At 25.8% G+C, this 19683-nt stretch overlaps 1 protein-coding gene across 1 annotated transcript; it reads left to right on the top strand.

The window, feature by feature from the left end:
- The first annotated feature begins 462 nt into the window (after window positions 1-462).
- LOC145843380 (ruvB-like 2) lies at window positions 463-11365 on the top strand. The gene is made up of 11 exons (XM_082950846.1): window positions 463-508; window positions 1651-1833; window positions 2104-2274; window positions 2469-2567; window positions 5018-5223; window positions 6506-6624; window positions 6842-6934; window positions 7550-7670; window positions 8682-8787; window positions 9011-9154; window positions 11036-11365. Exons 1-11 carry the CDS (start codon window positions 503-505, stop codon window positions 11177-11179), a joined length of 1392 nt encoding a protein of 463 aa, XP_082806972.1. The 5' UTR covers window positions 463-502; the 3' UTR covers window positions 11180-11365.
- The last annotated feature ends 8318 nt before the right edge of the window (window positions 11366-19683 follow it).

The following is a 19683-nucleotide window of genomic DNA, read 5'->3' as shown; positions in this document are numbered from 1 at the left end:
AAAATAAGATCAAAAACCAAAAAAGGGTGTTTACCCCCTCCTATGCCCTTAAGGCTTTAGTAGTAAATGAGCTTTAAATGTAATTATAAGAATTGTATTCATTATAAATTATTTGATTAAAGTAAAACTGATCAGTCATTTTGTACTTCTAAATGTTTGTTAAATATTATTATTAAAGAAAAATACATTATTCATTTAGAAACTATAATTATCAAATTCTTAAATTGTTTTAGTTTTAAGTTAAAACATATTAAGTATTAAATTCATTCTCAAGTTCAATAAATTTACAAATAGAAAAATTGAATTTTAATTATGTAGTTAAAAAAAGTGTAATTTTAAGTCTTGTTAAAAGCGTTTAGTGATTAACTTAAGTTAATGTTGTTGTTTTTAAGTTTTTACTGACTAAGACTTTTCTAAACTTTTCTTATAACTAAAACTTCAGAAAGTATGTAATATTTTTGCAGGTTCTATAATTTAAACAACCTTTTAACATACCTTCAAAATGGCAGTAAGTTATTTATTTATTTATTATAAGAAAAATCTCAATTTCTATTGAAAAATATATTTACCCAGGGTTTGTGCGCGTCAGGCTAAATCAGGCTAAGTCAGGCTAAATCAGTTTTTTTGAAAACAGTTGAAAAACGTCAGGCTAGATAAGTTTTTTTATTTAAAAATTTGAGAATCTCAGTTTTTCTCGTTCAAATGCTTGAAAATTTTTGATTAAAAGAAATCGAGAAATCTTTTTAAGATCAAATTGGGATGTGAATTTATTTCTAAATAAAGATTTAGTTTTTAAAGACAAAATCAGTCAGTATTTAAAAAAAAAAGCTTTTGTTGAATCTCTGAAAAACATTTAAGAATCTTCATTATTTTGTTTTGAGTAGATTATATACGTCATTATTATGAAAATTCATAAAAAAATTCAGTTTAAACATTACAGTTTATTTCAACAACTTAGCTGTTTGTTTAAATTTGTTTACTATGTTTTTCAGAGCTTGATTGGTTGAACTGTTTTAATTTCTTAATTGATTGATTAATTTTAATATAACACTTATTTTAAAACTTATCACTGATTTTGTTATGTTAAGGGCATAAGGGGCTAAATCACCTTTTTCACAATTTAGACTTATTTTATTGAGTTGTAACTAAGCTATGAGTTGCTTTCTACAGATTTTTATAGCTCAAAATATTTTTGAGATAAAGCTGGTTGAAGTTGGAGACTATAATAGTATTAATCAAGACCCCCCAATACCTTTAATCACTTCTAAAGGGGGATTTTCCTTACTTTGAAAAAATGTCAGGCTAAATTGGTCTCAGTCAGGCTAAATGAAAAAAATTACGCGCACAAACCCTGATTTACCTCTAGTTAACTTTGTTTTATTGGTTAAGTGGATCATTAAGCTGTTTAACATAATGATCTCATTATTTTTTCTTTTATATTTTTAAAAAGTTTTGTTGTTTGTATTTCATTGTTTTAGTATGCAACAACACCTTGGCCACATAAACAAAAAATACGTAAAGAAAGACAAAATAATTAAACTCTTTAATTTAGAAAGTGAGCTATTATAATATTAACTTGAATTTTAGAACTAGTTTTGAAACTTTTTTGTACTAGATATGCACATTTATCATTAAAAAATGTAATAACAGACAGCAGCATTAAACAAAGTACAAGAAGTGCGTGATGTTACTCGTTTGGAGAGGATCGGTGCTCACTCACACGTGAGAGGCCTCGGGCTGGATGATAACTTCAATGCCAAAAAAACATCTCAGGGCATGGTCGGTCAAAAGTCCGCGCGCAGAGCTGCCGGAATCTACTGTGAAATGATCAAGGTTTGTATTTAAGTTGACTAAGATTTTTTAAAGAATTTTCGTTTATTTTATACTAATCGTGTTATTATAAAACGTATACTATTTAGTGAATAAATTAAGTGCACCTTTAAAAGTTTGCACCATGACTCCTTAATTGATAAATATTTTATTATAATTGCTATATTTTAAAGTTATGATTGATCAAAGTATAAATTTTATTTGTAATAAATGAATTTAATACTTAGTTTGGTAACTTCATCAATTAAAAAGTAATAAAAGTTTAATATTTAGGAAGGTCAGATGGCGGGAAGAGCCATGCTGATAGCTGGGCAACCCGGCACTGGAAAAACCGCCATCGCCATGGCAATGTCCCAGGAACTGGGCAAAGATTCGCCGTTCGTGTCTATTGCCGGAAGCGAAATATTTTCACTTGAAATGAGCAAAACCGAAGCTTTGACCCAAGTAAATATTTTTTTTGTAGTTGAATTTTAATTCCTTCTTAGACCAATCTTTAAAGACTTAATCATAATTTAATTTTACATGAAAAATTAAATCTAAAGTACTTTCAATAGTATAATAGCATATTATTGAAGCCTGAAAACACACTTTTTTTTAGACTTAGATTTCAAATAGTATTGTTAAATATGTGGTTTTAGGCATTCAGAAAAGCAATTGGAGTTCGGATCAAGGAGGAAAGTGAGATGATCGAAGGAGAAGTTGTTGAAGTTTCAGTTGAAAGACCTGCCACTGGCTCTGTTAGTCTTTTGATTTTTAAATTCTATCCAGGTGATTGAAAATATTATTGATATAGCTTGAAATATGAAAAAGTAAATCTGGTCATGAATTAAAAAGTGTTGCCATATAATGTTGTTGTTATTCCATTTTTTGAGAATATGTTATTTTTTAAAATAATATTTAGCTTATTCCCAAGCATTTTGTTATGAATTGTTTTGATTTTTTGTCATAGGTTAGGTAAATATAAATGTTAAAATTAAATTATAGATGTTTGCAGAGTTCTTTCTAATTCCTTCGTACGTTTGTTTTATAAAAGTGCTATTTTTGTTTGAAATTTTTTAGCTGAGAAAGTTTTTAATTTGTTTCAAAGAATTACATATGAAATAAAGACATATGAAAGTAAATTTATACTTATTAAAAGACTTTTATATTTATAAAGAGTTATTAATTTAATTTATCTAAACTTAATGTTTAGTAATAATATTTTATTATAAGTTTGTCACGCACTCAGGTCACTCAGGCTGTCTCAGCATAGTTTGAAATTTTTGAAAACTTAGAGTAACTTGTTTTTTGAGACATAAAAGAATTCACCTGATTAAATATTTTTAAAAAAATTATCAAAGACTTTTGGCTAGCTTTTTGAAAAAACTTGGTAAGATTGAGTCGATTTTTTTTCAATAAATTTAGAATTAAATACTTAGGTTTTGGTCTATCATTGAATCTTAAGTCATCTTTTAATCTATTAGTGTTTGATTTATTTAGTTAGTGAAATGTAATTTTTATCACTTTTTGTAAGTTTTTTGAATTTCCAGTTTTTTAAACTCCATTAATCTTTCTTTAAATTGTTCTAATTTGTACACATTTTTATTTGTCATTTTTTGTTATTTTTGTGATAATTGCCACATGTTCCAGCTAAAAACTGTAAAGTCGCATTTTTTAGATTCCATATAGTTTGCTATAGTTAGATGTTGATTGCATAAAATCGAATGCCAGCATAAAAGTTTCTTCGAATCATCTTAAATTTTGCGCAGGGTGTTTTTGTGATCTTTATATGAAAAAAAAACTTTAAAACTCAAAGGTCGCTGATTTTATATGTACCCTATTTATATATACTATAATATGTAAATTATAATTTTATTTTAATTATTTGTATAAAGAATGTGTTAGAAAGTACAGTACACTACCGCTTAAGTACGCAAATTGAACCCGACCAAAAAGTGCGTACTTAGCATGGGTAGTGCGTGCTTTTTGAAGACATAGTATAATATGAACTCAAGTTGTTTGTTTTCTTTCTTACAACTAGCCATTAAATAATTAAACCAAATAAACAAGTCTTTTTATTTTAAATAACATTTAATACATAATTCTAATCTGCAAAACTTTTTATTAGATTTTAAAATGATTTATTTTGTCTATAAAACGTTTCTACATAATTAATACATACCATTAAAATAGAAAGTCAATGTCAGTCAATGGTATAGAAAAGAATATTAAGCCATATTTTGTTTTGTTATAGGTAAAGTACCTAACTACATTATGTTTACCAAACATTTTGAAAACATCAATGTGTGTACATCTAAATTAAGTTATGACTTAACTATATTGTATTTGTAGGTTTTTAGTTTTGTCATGTAGATTTATTTATTTGTTAGCATTACAGCTCAAATATCATTATTCTTTTCACTTTTCTGCAACCACTACATAAGTATTTAGTTTATTAACATTTAATAATAGGACTGTCACAATTTCATACCACTTAGACTACTAAGGATTACTCACCCTAGTTTAAAATTTGTGAAAGTCTTAGGCTAACTCAGCAGGTTGGACATTCTACCTTTCTTGATAAGTGCGTACTTAAGGCGTGATGCGTACCAAAAAAAGTGCGTACTTAAGCGGTAGTCTACTGTAGTTTCAGTCATGCTTTTACTTAATAAAAATATAAAATATAAGAATGTAAAATCCTATTGTAAAAATAGTTAGTGAATAAGTGCGAATAAAAACTCTAGCTATTTTACAGTGACTCAGGCTACTTTTTTTCTCGTAGAGTTGCAACACTAAACAAATATTTTTAAAACTAAATTTATCTTTCGATAGGTTATTTTAATCATTATTTTTTTAAAATAATTTATCCAAATACTTCTTAGTTTTCAAAAGTTTTAAATAAATACTATTATTAATATTTTTCAAAATCATAATATTTTGATGATTTATGGGTTTTTATTTTGCATTAAGTATCATAGTAATTGCGATTATGCATAAACTTGATATTTTAGAAGAGATAGTAAAAATAAATATTGAACCTTTTTTATTTTTGTAACTTTTCAACTCAAAAAATATTTAAATTTGGATACATAATAGCATCCGAATTGTTTGAAATACCTTTATTCAATAATAATGAAGGATAAACCATAATAAGATGTTTTCGTTTACATATTAATGATATTAAATGTTTTTGTAACACTCACTCCAGGGCGCCAAGATAGGCAAGCTGACGCTGAAGACGACGGACATGGAGACGATATACGACCTGGGCAACAAGATGATCGAGCAGGTGAACAAGCAGAAGATACAGGCGGGCGACGTCATCACCATCGACAAGGCCACCGGGAAGATCTCAAAGCTCGGCAGGAGCTTCACCAGGGCCAGGGACTACGACGCCACCGACTCACAAATTAGGTTGATTTACATAGTTAATAATAACAACAAACTTTTTTTTTTGTATAATAATTAGGTAACAAGTTTTTGAGTTTTTAGATTGAAAAAACATACACTTTACTTTTATAAATCTAAGTTGAATATTTTTTTTATTGTTTATACTCATGAAAACTGAATAAGAACAACAAATTTTTCTCTTTTACAATAGATTTTGTAAATACTCATTTATTTTAACATTATTTAAACTAAAATTCTAAAGGTTGTTTTTTGAAATTTGCCATTCATGTAAATTTACTTTTGTTGAATTATATTATGAGCTAAATATTTTAAATATAATTTTAGTAATTGTTAGTATTCTTAACTATTAAAAGATAACATAAAATTTTGCATTAAAACAAATTTATGAATATTGAAATATATTAATTTAAAAATTTTGAAATTATTTAAGGCCATAGGGGGGGGGGTCCGACTTTTTTTTTACAAAAAATAACTTTGGATTTTATATGAAAGCTTTAAATACAAACTACAAGCCTGTTTTTATAGAATTCAAAAATATAATTTAACTTTTGAGATATTTTATTTTTTGTAAAAAGTTTCTGATACAAACGTATGGACCGCAAATTTTCCGGGGTCAATTTTCTCGGAAATTTAAATATTCACTAAAAACCTATCTCCTTCTTTATTTTTTGACCTAGAGACTTCAAATTTTCAGGAAATGTTCCTTTTAATATTTTGAAGAATCTGAATGTTGGAATTTTTGAAATTTTGAAAAATAAAAATTTTATCCACAAAAAACTAAAAAAAGGGTAGTTTTTTGACAATAATTTTTTTTTTACTCAAAATTAAAAAAATTCCTACAATAGATCTCTTTAAAGTTTAATGATACACATTCTGTAAAAATTTGAGAAAGATTACTCAAAAAATGAAGGAGGAGATAGATTTTTAGTGAAATAGTCTTTTTTCGCATTTTTAGTTTTCGCCTTCCATAAGGAACCTATTGAACGCCCTTTCTTTGATCGCTTATATCTCAAAAGTTACTTTGAATTTTATTAAGCGGTTAAAAGTATCTGATAGCTCAGATTAAATTCTACAAAATAAGATCAAGTTGTAAAAAACAAAGTGGACCCTCCCCTATGGCCTTAAAACAATAATTCAAAATACTCTTTTTAATAAAACACCATCGAAAACAACTGTATTTGTTTGATACTGAAGTCTCAAAGAATGAAATAATATTGTTTATAAACAAATGACAAATTTTGGATTTATTACAAAAAAAAAAACTGAACAACAATTATTGCTGCAGGTTCGTCCAGTGCCCGGAAGGCGAATTGCAGAAACGAAAGGAGGTCGTTCACACCGTATCAATACACGAAATAGACGTCATCAACAGCAGAACGCAGGGCTTCCTCGCTCTTTTCTCAGGTATGAGATTTCAAAATGAAATTAATGTAATAGTAAATTTCCATCATGAAGATTCACTAGGAATGGTATAAACTTTAGTTTGTTTATATTCACCAAACGGTTGTTTATGACTGTAGGGTTTCCCCGCTCTATTCTCAGATATTATTATCTAATAAGAATTACACATGACATTTTATTGTAAATAACATGAATTTATAGTTTATTTAAATTGTAATAGGTGACACTGGTGAGATCAAAAACGAAGTGAGGGATCAAATCAACACTAGAATTTCTGAGTGGAGGGAAGAGGGAAAAGCTGAATTCATTCCAGGTTTGCAAATTGATAAATATTATTACTTTGTATGGCAATTTGTTTTTTGATTTAATACAATGATTAAAATTTAATTCATTTACTAAGTTTTCTTTTTAAAATCAAATCAAAACATGTTCAGTGGAATATAATAATAACAATTTTCAAAGTATCGATTTTGTTAGAACTCCCAACTTCATATATATTATAATTCTTGAAATTTTTAGACTGTAGGACTACGTTTTCAAACAAAAACAGAAAAAAATTAAAGTTTTAATAAATTAGATACTTTAAAAGTTATTGACAATTACTAACTAAAGTTTTAATAAATTTAAGTTCTTTTAAAAAGTTCTTAAAATTAATTTATGCTTGTAGCTACTACAGTAATTTTTTATAAAGTTTTGGTCGGGGTTTTTTAATAAAATAAGGAAGTTTGTACTCTACAGTTTCTTAATGTTTTTGTTAGGAATTTATAATTGTACATGAATTTATAATATAAATTTTTTGATATATTGAATAATAGTAATTACATACAATTAATTAATTATAAAATTAACTTAATAGTTTAAAGACAAAGGTAACTATTCAGAAAATTTGAACTTTTCTTAATTTCACAAATATAATCTATATAAATAGGGGTGTTGTTCATTGACGAGGTACACATGCTGGATATCGAATGTTTCTCTTTCATCAACAGCAGATTGGAAGACGACATGGCCCCCGTAGTTGTCATGGCTACCAACAGGGGTGTGACTACGTAAGTTTGAAAAAGTATTTTTGGTCACCAAAAATAATAATATAGTAGAAAAGTTTTTTAGCAAAATAAGTTGTGCCAGTGAGGTATTGAAAGAAAAATCTGTTTAAATATATAAAACTGTATACAGGGTTGCCAAAAAAACTGGAGTCCAGGATAAACCTGGAACTTGACAGTTAAGGCTAAAAAACCTAGAACTTGGGAAATTTTGAAAAAATAACTTGGAACCAAAAACAACTTTAAAGTGTTAAATAGTTAAATTTCAATTTCACTCAAAAAGTTTATCATATAGATAATTTTGTTTTTGTCATCAGCAACATTTTTTTATTAAAGAACACATAATACTATTTAACACAGTTTCTAATATTTATTTTGAAACTTATAATAGACCCATAAACGTGTACGTTTAAAAACATCGTCCAAAAACATTTGGCAACCCTGTACATATGGTATACATATATTTATTTCATATTAATATTTTTAATCTTTACTTTTTGACTTAACTTTTTCAGGCAGACTAAAATAAATAATTTAGAACATTAAAGATGAAATAAATAGATATAATAATAATTCTAAACAGGTATTCGATTAAATCGATACTTTATTAGTTAAGCGGATATCTGTTTTATGATCATTGAGAAAATTGAAACAAAAGTCTCATGACGTTCAAAATGTTTAAAATCCTGAAAAGCTTTACAAGAACTGCTTATCAATGATCAATTTTTTTGGATGACACTAATCTATATTTAAATTATATTCTGGTAACCATATAAAAGTTTAATATCCGACTATTATTTAGCATAAGAGGAACATAATAATATTTTGATAACCATATAAGTGTTTAATATCCATTATTTAGTATAAGAGGAACGACCCACAAATTCGCTCACGGTATGAAAACCTTAATTTAAACTCTTTAATCATGATCAATTTTTTTTGGATGACACTAATCTGTATTTATAAGAGTTATTTTGATAACTATTTGCCGTATAAATACATTCAACTATTATTTAGCATAAGAGGAACGACCCACAAATTCGCTCACGGTATGCCGATGGACCTGCTCGACAGAATGCTCATCGTCATGACTCAACCTTACACCTCTGACGAGTACAAGCAGGTTTGTAATGTTATATGTATTTATTATGACTCCTCAAGAATATATATGAAAACCTTACACTTCCACTACTTGCAGAATTCCAGTTTCGTGCCGTCCCCAAAACTTGAGTTCTGCAAGTTTTTACATCTGTAATAAATATTTTTATAAAATAGCCCTTAAGGTGGGCTCTGGGTTGAAAAATTTTATTGATTTAATTTTGAGTAAAATCAATATATCAATGTAGATCTTGAGGATAAGGATAGAAGAGGAGGATGTTGAGATGGAGGACAAGGCGTTGGAGGTGTTGACGCAAATTTGCCAGGAAACCAGCTTGAGGTACGCGATACAACTCATCACCGCATCACACCTTAACTGCAAGAAACGAAAAGTATGTATTGAATTTAGATTTGATTTATACTTATACTGATGTATTTTTTATACTTTAAGTTTGATCAAATCATAATGAATTCAAATCAACTGCAAAAAACGAAAAGTATATTAAAATTTAGTTAATTGCAACATTTCTTTTTACGAAAAATAACATTGGCTCCTACATCAAAGCTTTAAGCCAGTTTTTATTGAAATTAAAAAAAAAAACATTTTAGAGGTTGCCACTTGGTCAGGAAAAGTCAGGAAATTTGATTAAAAAAAAAAGTCAGATTTTTTCAGTTTAAATTTACAAAATTCTTTGTTTTCCAAAGCCTTCAAATGGTAAAAATTAATTAAAAGTCCTTTAAAGTCAGAAAAAAATTCCAAAATTTTCCTAGAAATTTATAAAAATATTTAATTTTATTTCCAATGCTTTCACCTAGTATAAATTAGTAAATATCTTTTATAAAACTGCAAAAATTTTCTATAACATATTGAACAAGTATACTACTTGAACAAGTAGATTTTGTAAGCTTTTTAGTATTGATGATCTGTAGCAAGGACACTTCTATAGTGAAACTGTAATATATACACAAAAGTTTATCTAGCGTAATTTTAGAATCAAAATGTTTCTGTTTAAATAATTGAGTTCTTTATAACTAAGCAGCTAGTTTAGTATTTTATGTAACAAGTAGTTAATGTGTATACTTTACATCTTTATAATTTTTTCAAAGCTGTTTAAATTTATAAATTAAGTTATAAGAGAGGTATATGCTATATGATAAAATTAAGTTTACTTATTATTTGTATTTTTTGTAGAGTAACTAAGTTTTAAAAATAAATAAGAGTATATTATTTGTTACAAATTTTTACTAAATGATAAGAGGAAATATTTTATACAACAGATATATAGCTTACCTTTTCATGTATTTTTTTTATAGTTACTTAAGTATATTCTTTTTTAATTGATTTTTAATTTAAGGATTTTTATTAAATAGTTTGGGTAGTACTTTATTAAACTAAGTCAACAATTTATATAAGTAAAACTGATTTAGAAAAGTCAGGAAAAAGTCTGGAAAAGTCAGGAAATTTTTCTCAGCTTGATCAGTGGCAACCATGGATATTGTAATTTTTGTAAAAAGTTTTCAATACAAACTTATGGACCGCAAATTTTTCGGGCTCAATTTTCTTGGATATTTAAAAACCACTAAATTAAAATGTCTATTTTAATTTTTTGAGCTAGAGACCTTAAACTTTCAAGAAAGGTTCCTTTTGCAGTTTAAGAGACTTAGAATGTTAAAATTTTGAAAATATAAAAAAGAAAAAAAATAAGATAAAAAATAGATAATTTTTTTAAATGTTTTTTTTTAGTTAAAAAAATCCTGCATTCAATCTTTTTATAAATTAATAGACTTTCTGTGAAAATTTAAAGAAAATTGGTAAAAAAATTAACAAGAAGATAGATTTCGTGAAATATTTTTTTTCGTGGTTTTGGTTTGCGCTTTCCATTAGGAACCTATTGAGTTTACCAACTTTGATCGCTTATTTCTCAAAAGTAACTTTGAATTTTTTAAAACGGTAAAAAATGTCTGCTAGCTCATATAAAACTCTATAAAGTAAGATAAACTTTTAAAAATCAAGGTGAACCACCCTATGCCCTTAACTGTTTAATTAATTTATCTTTAAACTTCTAGTTTGATAATAATGTTAATATGAATTTTAGAACTTAAACAAGATATTCCCAAGATTAACTAGTGGTACACAGGCCACCGAATTTATATCACTATACTAAATAAGTAATAATTGTTAAAGATGAGGATTAAGACAGTAATCAAGTAATGCTAGTTTCTCGTGTTAAACTAAAGATAGTTATTAAGTATTAAATAAATATTTTATGCAGGCGACGGAAGTTAGCACGGAGGACGTGAAAGTTTGTTACAAGATGTTTCTGGACGAGAAGCGTTCAACCGACTACTTGAACGAGTACGAGGGATACATCCTCGGTGTACAGGACGACGAAGGTGCGGGCGACATGGAGTCTTAAAAGTTGCAGGAATTTTATAGATGTTTTTTTGATTTGTTTTCACTTTGACAGCTTCAATGTCTTCATGGTTATAAGTGATATTTAGACTCAAACATCAAAACTAGTTGTTTATAATTATCCCTCTTAATGAAAGTCACACATGTTTTTATTTTGATTACATTCTTAGTTTTTCAATTTTTTGTTTTACTGTCGTTAGAAAATTTTAGTAGTTTTAGAAATAAAATTTATAAAACATTCTTGTGAATTTTTAAAATAAATACCTTGCATAATTTTACTTTGCGAAATGGATTCTAAAAAGATATATAATATGAGTTGATATATAGAAGTTTTTATAAAATAATTCATGTTACACATATAGAGAGAAAGTTTGTCATTGATATTTTAGACTTTTCGGTGAGTTTTTTTAGGCTAGGATTGTCAAATTTTTAAAGTATTTTCCTTTTACTCTTATAAAATATCATATTGTAGTATTTTTGATTAAAAAATGGTATGACTAAAAATAATAAGAAGTAAAAAAAGTCATTATAATTTTATTTTACTGCAAGTAAAAAATCCTAAAACACAAAAATTTATTATGATTAAATTGAAAAAGTATAAACAAGAAAGCGTAAAAAGTGCAAGAGAATATTTTCAATAAAGTAGTATTTTTTCACCGCTTTAGCTTTATTAATGGTATATCTAGTTTATGATAAGGATAAATATTTTGAGAAATCCACCATTTTTACACACCGGTGCATCAAAAGTTGAAGTTTCTTTTATGCTCCAAAAAGTACTTTACTGCAAACAAAATATTTATAACAATAAATATTTCTAACTCCAGCTGCAGTGATTGTAGCCTTGATACCCATTTGAACACTGACAAAATTTTTTGAATATTTAAAAATAAATATTCATTGAAGTATATTAGCATTCACTAAGAATAATTTAAAACAAAGATCTATTTTTATTTGATAGTTTTTATGAACTAAAAAGTTTCGGTCAATTAGAATTTTATAGCTGCCTAAAAGTTACAGTCTGATTAAAAAAACTCTACAAATTGTAATATAAAATATAGGATCTAAAAAATTCTGTAATATTCTGTTGAAAATATTCATATAAGTTTTATCCTGAATTAAATTACTAGCCAAAATCTTTCTTTATCTTTAAATTTTCGTAGACGAGTCAAAATATTTTTAAATAATCATCTCTGAAGATTTATAGCAACACATTTAAGTTAATAACGGAAAATAATTGTTTTAGATAATATATTTTTTGTATCGAACCAACATTTCATTGTTTTAAATGCTTTTATTTTTTGATACTTGAGGTTTTTCCAGGAATTTTAATGATTTATGTTCAAATTCTACGTTTTATTACATAATTTACAAGGTATCTCACATTATAGCTTCTTCCAGATTTCTTTTTGCCCAAGTTGTAAGATTTTTGGCAACCCTGTAAATCTAACCAACATCTAACTTATTTTAAAGTTTCGTGAATTGAAATTTTAGTTTTGTAAGGTTTTTATTTATATTTTATAGAGGATGCTAACCTTGAAAGCATAAAAAGGTCTAAGTTATCAAAACGAGTTGTTCTTACACAAACTATTACTTAAAAATACCTGGAGTTAAAAAATTATCCCAAAAAAACTTTGAAAACCTTAATACTTGATAATATTTTCGTGTAAAATAATAAAATTTATAAAATAGAAAATATATTTTATCTAACTAGCATATATATATATATAAGAGTTTTATTGTTACAAAACTTATTCAAAGTAGCATTACAGCATCTATTTAGTCATTTTTTACTGTTTAAATTTTAGGAAAATAAAACTTTTTTTAAGAACCTGGAAGAAATATTTATAAAAACCAGTGGCTTTATAAAAATCTGAACTAAATTGAGATTACGAATAAAATAGAGATAAGAAAAATAAAAAATAGTTTAATTTGTCTAGCAGAAGCTTTACTAAAATATTAGTGGAGATGAAAAAAATTGAGAAAACCATAAAATACCTGAATAAAATGATATAGACGACTTGAAATTAATTGAAGCATTTATCATATAATAAGTTTAATGTTATTGTTTTTCAATTAGCAAGCATATCTTAAAAAGAGTTATTAGTGGATGGTTTATATCCAAACGAAAAAACACTTATTAAATTATAATTTATTTTAACAATACTAATGGTTTAACTTTTTTTTTTTGAAATCTAACAGTAATACTTGTACACGTACTTATTTGTAACCATTATTTCATATTCACAAAACTTTTAAACATATTTAAATGTTTAATTATTGAAAGCAATAGTATTGTTAAATTATTATATTTAGCTTAAACAATTGATTTTATGTAAAACTAAAACACAACAAAAATCAAAAATTGTTTATATGTCAACATAATTGATAGAAAATGTAAAACTTTATAATTATCAGTACAATAACCAAAATTTATATATTAGTAACAACTGCTGTAGCAGAAATCAAAACTGTTTAATTTAATTAATACAATTACTAATTTGTTTCAAGCAATAGTTTTTTATTTATGTAGAAGTATACTAACATTCAACTTCTTTATTAAATTCTGTGAAAGTTTTCTTATAAATAAAAAACAATATAACTTATTCTAACATGCATTCTTTAATACTCTATTAATAAAGCTAACTTGCTTTAAATAACATCCATTAAAAGTTAATCAAACTTGAATAAATAAATTAGAAATAATTATTTTCTATTTTGAAACTGAAGGACTTGTTTAAATCTTTCAAACTTATTTATAAAAAAAAACCATCCTTTAAATTTAGAAATTTATTTTACCTTTTAACAAGAAACATATACATTATTTAATTAAAATCGTATATATGTTTTCTTTAATACAATGTGCCTTTATTCTCAAAAGTTTTATTAAAACAATAGCTTATATTTTAAAATTAAATAAAGAGAGAAACTAATGAGTTAGTTTATCATCTTCATTATATAATCTTAAAAAATTGTCTCACATTGCGAGGCAGGATGGTTCGAGGCGTTAATACGCCGACTGCTGAGCGCGGTGTATATATAGGTTGAGGGTTCGAATCCAATAAGTACTGAGTTTCCCAGATAAGCCGGCGCTGGCGAACATGGTACAAGGTGGTTTGCTAGCAGGTGTATGAGAAATTAATAACGCTGAACCCGAATTGGTATCTAGAAGTTGAGATTCAATGCATGGGATTTCTACTGAGGGTCTAATTTCAGGAGAGTCGGCCGTTTGCAGCTTGTGACTGTTTCACCTCTAACATAACTGGCTCTTTCTCACAACGCTTGAAGCAGAGAATTTGATCACCACGACTCGTATGCCGTCTTTTTTTTTATAATAAAAACTTCAAGTTAAAAAAAAATATGATTTAAACTCACTCTACTTAATATTGAAGGCGTATTTCAAATTTTAGTTTTATTTCATGTGAATTATGAACATGTTAAATAAGTAGTCGTTCAACAGTTTCTACTAGATGAATAAAAAGTATAAATATTTCACATTCTTCACATTATTTAATACCTAAAAACAGCATATATAAATGCTGTAAAACTACAAGCTTAGATATTGCTTTACAAGTGGTAGACCGGAATAAATATAAATGATATTTGCGGGCTGCTGTAAATTTAAAACATTTTTAAAATATAAATAATTTAAAACAAAAACAAATTGAATTAACAGTGTTGTTAAGTTTTTTGAATTTTTTTTTCATGTTTTTTTAATTTTTTCCAGATTTTTTGACGTATAAATTTTAGTTTTTTTTTGACGTATAAAACTAGACTTGAGGTCTCAAGTGGTATAGAAGTATTGAAAAGATTCTGTGATGCTACTTTATATGTGTTCTATCATAAACAAAAGTTTAATTACTACAACAAATATTGTAGAAGATAGTTATTTCAGTTCTAGTCTAAGTTTTGTAACTATACTTACAAAAACTATTTAAACTTGAAAGTTGTTTTAAGGTTCTTTAAAGAATTTTGTTTAAAATTACAGGTTTTTTTCAAGATTTGTCAAATTCCAGATTTTTCCAGTTTTTTGCCTAAATTATTAATTTCTAGGTGTTTTTTTGTCGTTTAATGAAACAAATGTCTTAGCACATTTATTTTAAATTAATGTATAAATGTCTTAGCAACTTAAAAACTTAAAGATACTTATTTTTTGATAGTTAACTAATAACCGGAACTTTAATAGTTTATAGTTGGACACAAACTTACTATAAGTTGTTTTAACTTAGTCATCAAACAAGAAAAAGTAAAGAAGATTAAAACTGTCAGATAAATTTCAACCAATTAAAAAAAGTTTACAAAAAATAACATATTTTGTTAGTTAAAAAAGTAAGACTACACAGTTTCTGTCTTTAACATTTAAAAGATTTTTATCAAGTGTTAAAATACCAGTAAAAACATTTTTTTATTTTTAAATATTTTTAAAATGATTTAAAGACTTTTTAATAAACAATCTGAAACTAGAAGCTATACATACTATTAGAACACCATACTTTAGTTAGTAATAAAAGAAAACTAGTAAAAACTGTCTTAAAGTAGAAAAAATACTAAAGAATTACTTTAACTGTGTTTTATAATAAACAAAATTTGAAAAAAAAAATTATTGTAAAAAATATTTTTTGTATCTTACCAAAGTTTCATTGTGTAAAAATTGTTTAAAATTTACAAGGTTTTTCCAGGCATTTTAGTAACTTATGTTCAAAATTCTACGTTTTGTTACATTTTTTGCAAAATAACTCAAGTTATAGGTTGTTCCAGATTTCTTTTTGCTCAAACTGTAAATTCAAAGTTTTTTAAAGTTTTTTAGCAACCCTGTAAAACTTTCTAATTCATTTTTTCAAGTTTCTTATTCTAAAGAGAATGCTAACCTTAAAAACGAAAATAAAAAGGTCTTGGTTATAAAAAATTAGCTGTTAATAGTCGAAGTTATACCTAGAAATACTTAAAAAAAAAATTAGAATGCCTAGAATTTCGAGCAATATCTTCATGTAAAATAATGAAAAATAGAAAAAATTAAGGAATTATTTATAAACAACAAATACAATTTTAAGAATTTTTTTGTTCCAAAACTTATTAAAAGTAGTATTACAGCACCTTTTTAGTAAAATTATACTACTTAAAACATTGTTTTACCTTAATTTTTTTTATCCTAATCAGAAAATGGAAACTGTATCTTTAAAATCCTGCAAGAGGTTTATAAAAAACTAGTAGTTCTGCAAATAAGTTTAAAGTTTATGACGAAAATTTAGCATAAATTTAAGGTTGTAAAAATGCAAGTTTAGATATTGTTTTATAAGTTATGTACCAGATTAAATAGAAAATGTGTTTTTCGTGGTGCTGTAAGTTTGATAACCTTTATAGAATATAAATAACTAGTTTGAAAACAAAATTATAATTAACAGAGTTTCTAAATTAAAAAAAAAATTCTTTATGTTTATTTTTAATTTCTCCAAGAATTTTGGACGTACAATTTTTTTAGTCTATTTTTAGTAAAACTCTAGATTTATGGTTTTAATTCTTAAGTATTGAAAAGATTCTGTGATGCTATTTTATATGTGTCCAATAATCCAATAACAACAAATGTCTAAATACTACAAAAAATATTTTATAAGATAGATTTTTGGATCTAGTCTAAGTTTTGTAATTATACATAAAAAGTTGTATAAAACTCAAGGTTTCAAGGTATTTAAAATTTTCAAAAACTTAACAAGTATAACTTTTTTTTTCCTTGAATTGTCAAATTATAGGTGTTTTAACCCTGAAAAATTTAGATGATAAAACAATTATATGTAATAGCTCGTAAGAAATGTTATAAGCATGTGGTGTACGACTCGATAACCGAAAGGTTCCTTCGTACACCATGTCTTTAGACCAATCTTTTTAAACACTTTTTTATCGTTCAATAAACATTACTTATAATATAAAAGATTAATACTTACATTAAAATTGATTAATAAGCTCGGTCTCAAATTAAACATCAGTTAGTCCAATCAATAAGTAAAATATTTTAGGAAAAAAATAACTACAACAAGTATATAAAAAACCAAATAAAGTTTAAAAGAAAATAAGTATAGTTTTAAAAATTACTTCTTTAACCTATATATAATTTTAAATTGTTGTTTAATAAACAATCGGTTAATAATAAATAATCGGTTTCATTTATCAATATTTATAACATTTAAAAAAATAATTTATTGCACCCTCTTGTAGTTGTTAAAAATTTACAACAACAAATGTGTATTATAAAAACAAACTTATAATATAGCATTAAACAAAATACTCATATTAAAACTGTTTTAAATTCTTTTTAAAAGTTTATTCACAACAATTAATTTTAAGCACAAAAACTCTTTATAACTTAAAAAAAATCTTGTTCTTTACTTTGTTAAAAATAATGATTTTTTTTTATATCTTACTACCAGCTGTTTTTATCTTTTATACTTTTTAATGCTCTTCATAAATAGTTAGTTAGTAATTTTGACCGTGATGTCAAACATCTCAAATAGCAACCACTATTGTTGTCAATATTTATTAGTTTGTTTATTGTACTGCAGATGCACGTGATATTAAAGTTGTTAAATTTATACATTACCGCAAAATTTGAACACGGAATTACATCTAGGAAAAGTTTTCAACTTTAGTTTTGCTAAGTTTATTGAAAAGGTGTTAAGAAGAACTGGAAGTTTTTACTTTTATGGGTCAGAAAGCCAACAATTCGTTATCTTAAAAAGCACCAACTAGAATGCATAAAACTTCTTCGACTTTTTACAGTTTTTTGCTGTTTGTTAACCACTGCTGACATTTTCTTTTTGCAACTGTTTCACATTTTGTACATTTTAAGTCCACTTAATGTTTTAGAACTTATATAGGTACCAATGTCAAACAACTTATAATCAAATTAAATATCATTCACTTTCATGATTTGATCCAAATCAGTGTACTTTCCTGCAAAGCAATGGCAAGCTTTATCAAAATGCAAAGTTTCGTTCAAAAGCGGCTTGGAAATTGCTTTATTGACTTCTAAAATAGATTTAGTATTTTATTAATGAACTGCTGTTTTTTTTTGCAGGAGCTTGGAAATCGGTTTAGGAGCGTAACTTAATTCTATTATTAATTATATTTAAAGTATTGAATTTAGTACTTATTTGAAGAGTTACTACAAAAGTGGAGCATAGTTCGTGATGATTCCCACTTCGAATTGAGTATTAATTAAATATAACCACTTTCTAGAGTTTTTTATAACTTTTTAGTGCTTTACTGTCGGTGCTGTAATATTAAGCCAGTATCAATTTTGTTCATATTTTATTTTGTAATGTATAAAAAACTTCTTTAAAAAAAGCTGAAGTTTCTGCTTTGTTTCATTTAAAACGTGTTTTCTATTTTTATAGAAATCGAGTTTACTTATTTAGCTTTATAAATCAATTTAAAACTTCTTCAGACTTTGCAAAATTATTTGGTTTTCAAAATTTAGACTTTTACGTTCGTTCCTGACTTAGTGACACGAGCTTATATAATTATTCACATTTCTTGATACCAGACTTGAAACCCCTTTCTGGGTCACTACCCGGGATTTTACCCTTCAGAAAAAAACTCTCAAAATCAATGACCAAAAAGATAACAACCCATTTAGTGCATACGTTTTAATTTTTTTGCACTTTATTTACCTTCATCTAAGAAGCACAAACATTTTTAGTACGGGTAGACCAAGTGTTTTCGGCAAAGTTTATCCAGGTTTTGAAAGTTTGTTCAAGGTTTTTTAGAGTTTCTTCCAAGTTTTTGAAAGTAATTTTTTCAACCATTTTTAGTATGAAATTAAACTTAAGTTGAAAAAGGTGTCTTTCGAAGGATTTAAACTATTTAAACCATACAGTATTACTAATACTAATTCGATTGCAACCTGGCTATTATTTAGAAATAATTTATTCATCGTTCTTCTCATATGATTTTTAAAAAGCTTTGTGCTGATATATAACATAATTTGCTATATAATCTAGTTAAAATTTGTTGAATTTTCTAATTTGTTAGATTTTTTTAACTATTTATCAACCTATTTTATAAAATGATGTTTAAAAATTTGCATTAACTAATTTAAAGTTCAAGAAAATTAAAATGAGAGCTTACTGCAAGAAACGAAAAGTTTATGTTTAGTACAATTCTGTTTTTTAAACAATGCTTAAAAACAAGTTAGAGCTTATATTTATTTACTTAGTTAACTAATTGTTTGTAGTTTAATTTAGTTACTTTCTATATAACTAAATCTATGAATTGTTTATACCGAATTAATTTTATGATTTCAAAAATATTAAGGTTTAGTTAAAACATAGTTTATATTAGTTGCCTTTTTATGCAATTTAACTTATAACAGATTTAAATATTTTGAACTTAAAACAATTTACAGTATTATCATTTTGTTATTACACGAATGCTTTAAAATGGTAAATAAACTACTAATGCTAAAACATTATAATTGAGTATTTCTAGTTAAAAAAATTCAAAAAAAAGTTCTTCTAT

The sequence above is a fragment of the Thalia democratica genome, chromosome 8 (genome assembly GCF_965202585.1).
Source record: "Thalia democratica chromosome 8, ktThaDemo2.hap1.1, whole genome shotgun sequence".
Classification (NCBI taxonomy): Eukaryota; Metazoa; Chordata; class Thaliacea; order Salpida; family Salpidae; genus Thalia; species Thalia democratica.
The sequence above is the reverse complement of the archived record's forward strand: the minus strand, read 5'-3'. Positions and strand labels throughout refer to the sequence as shown.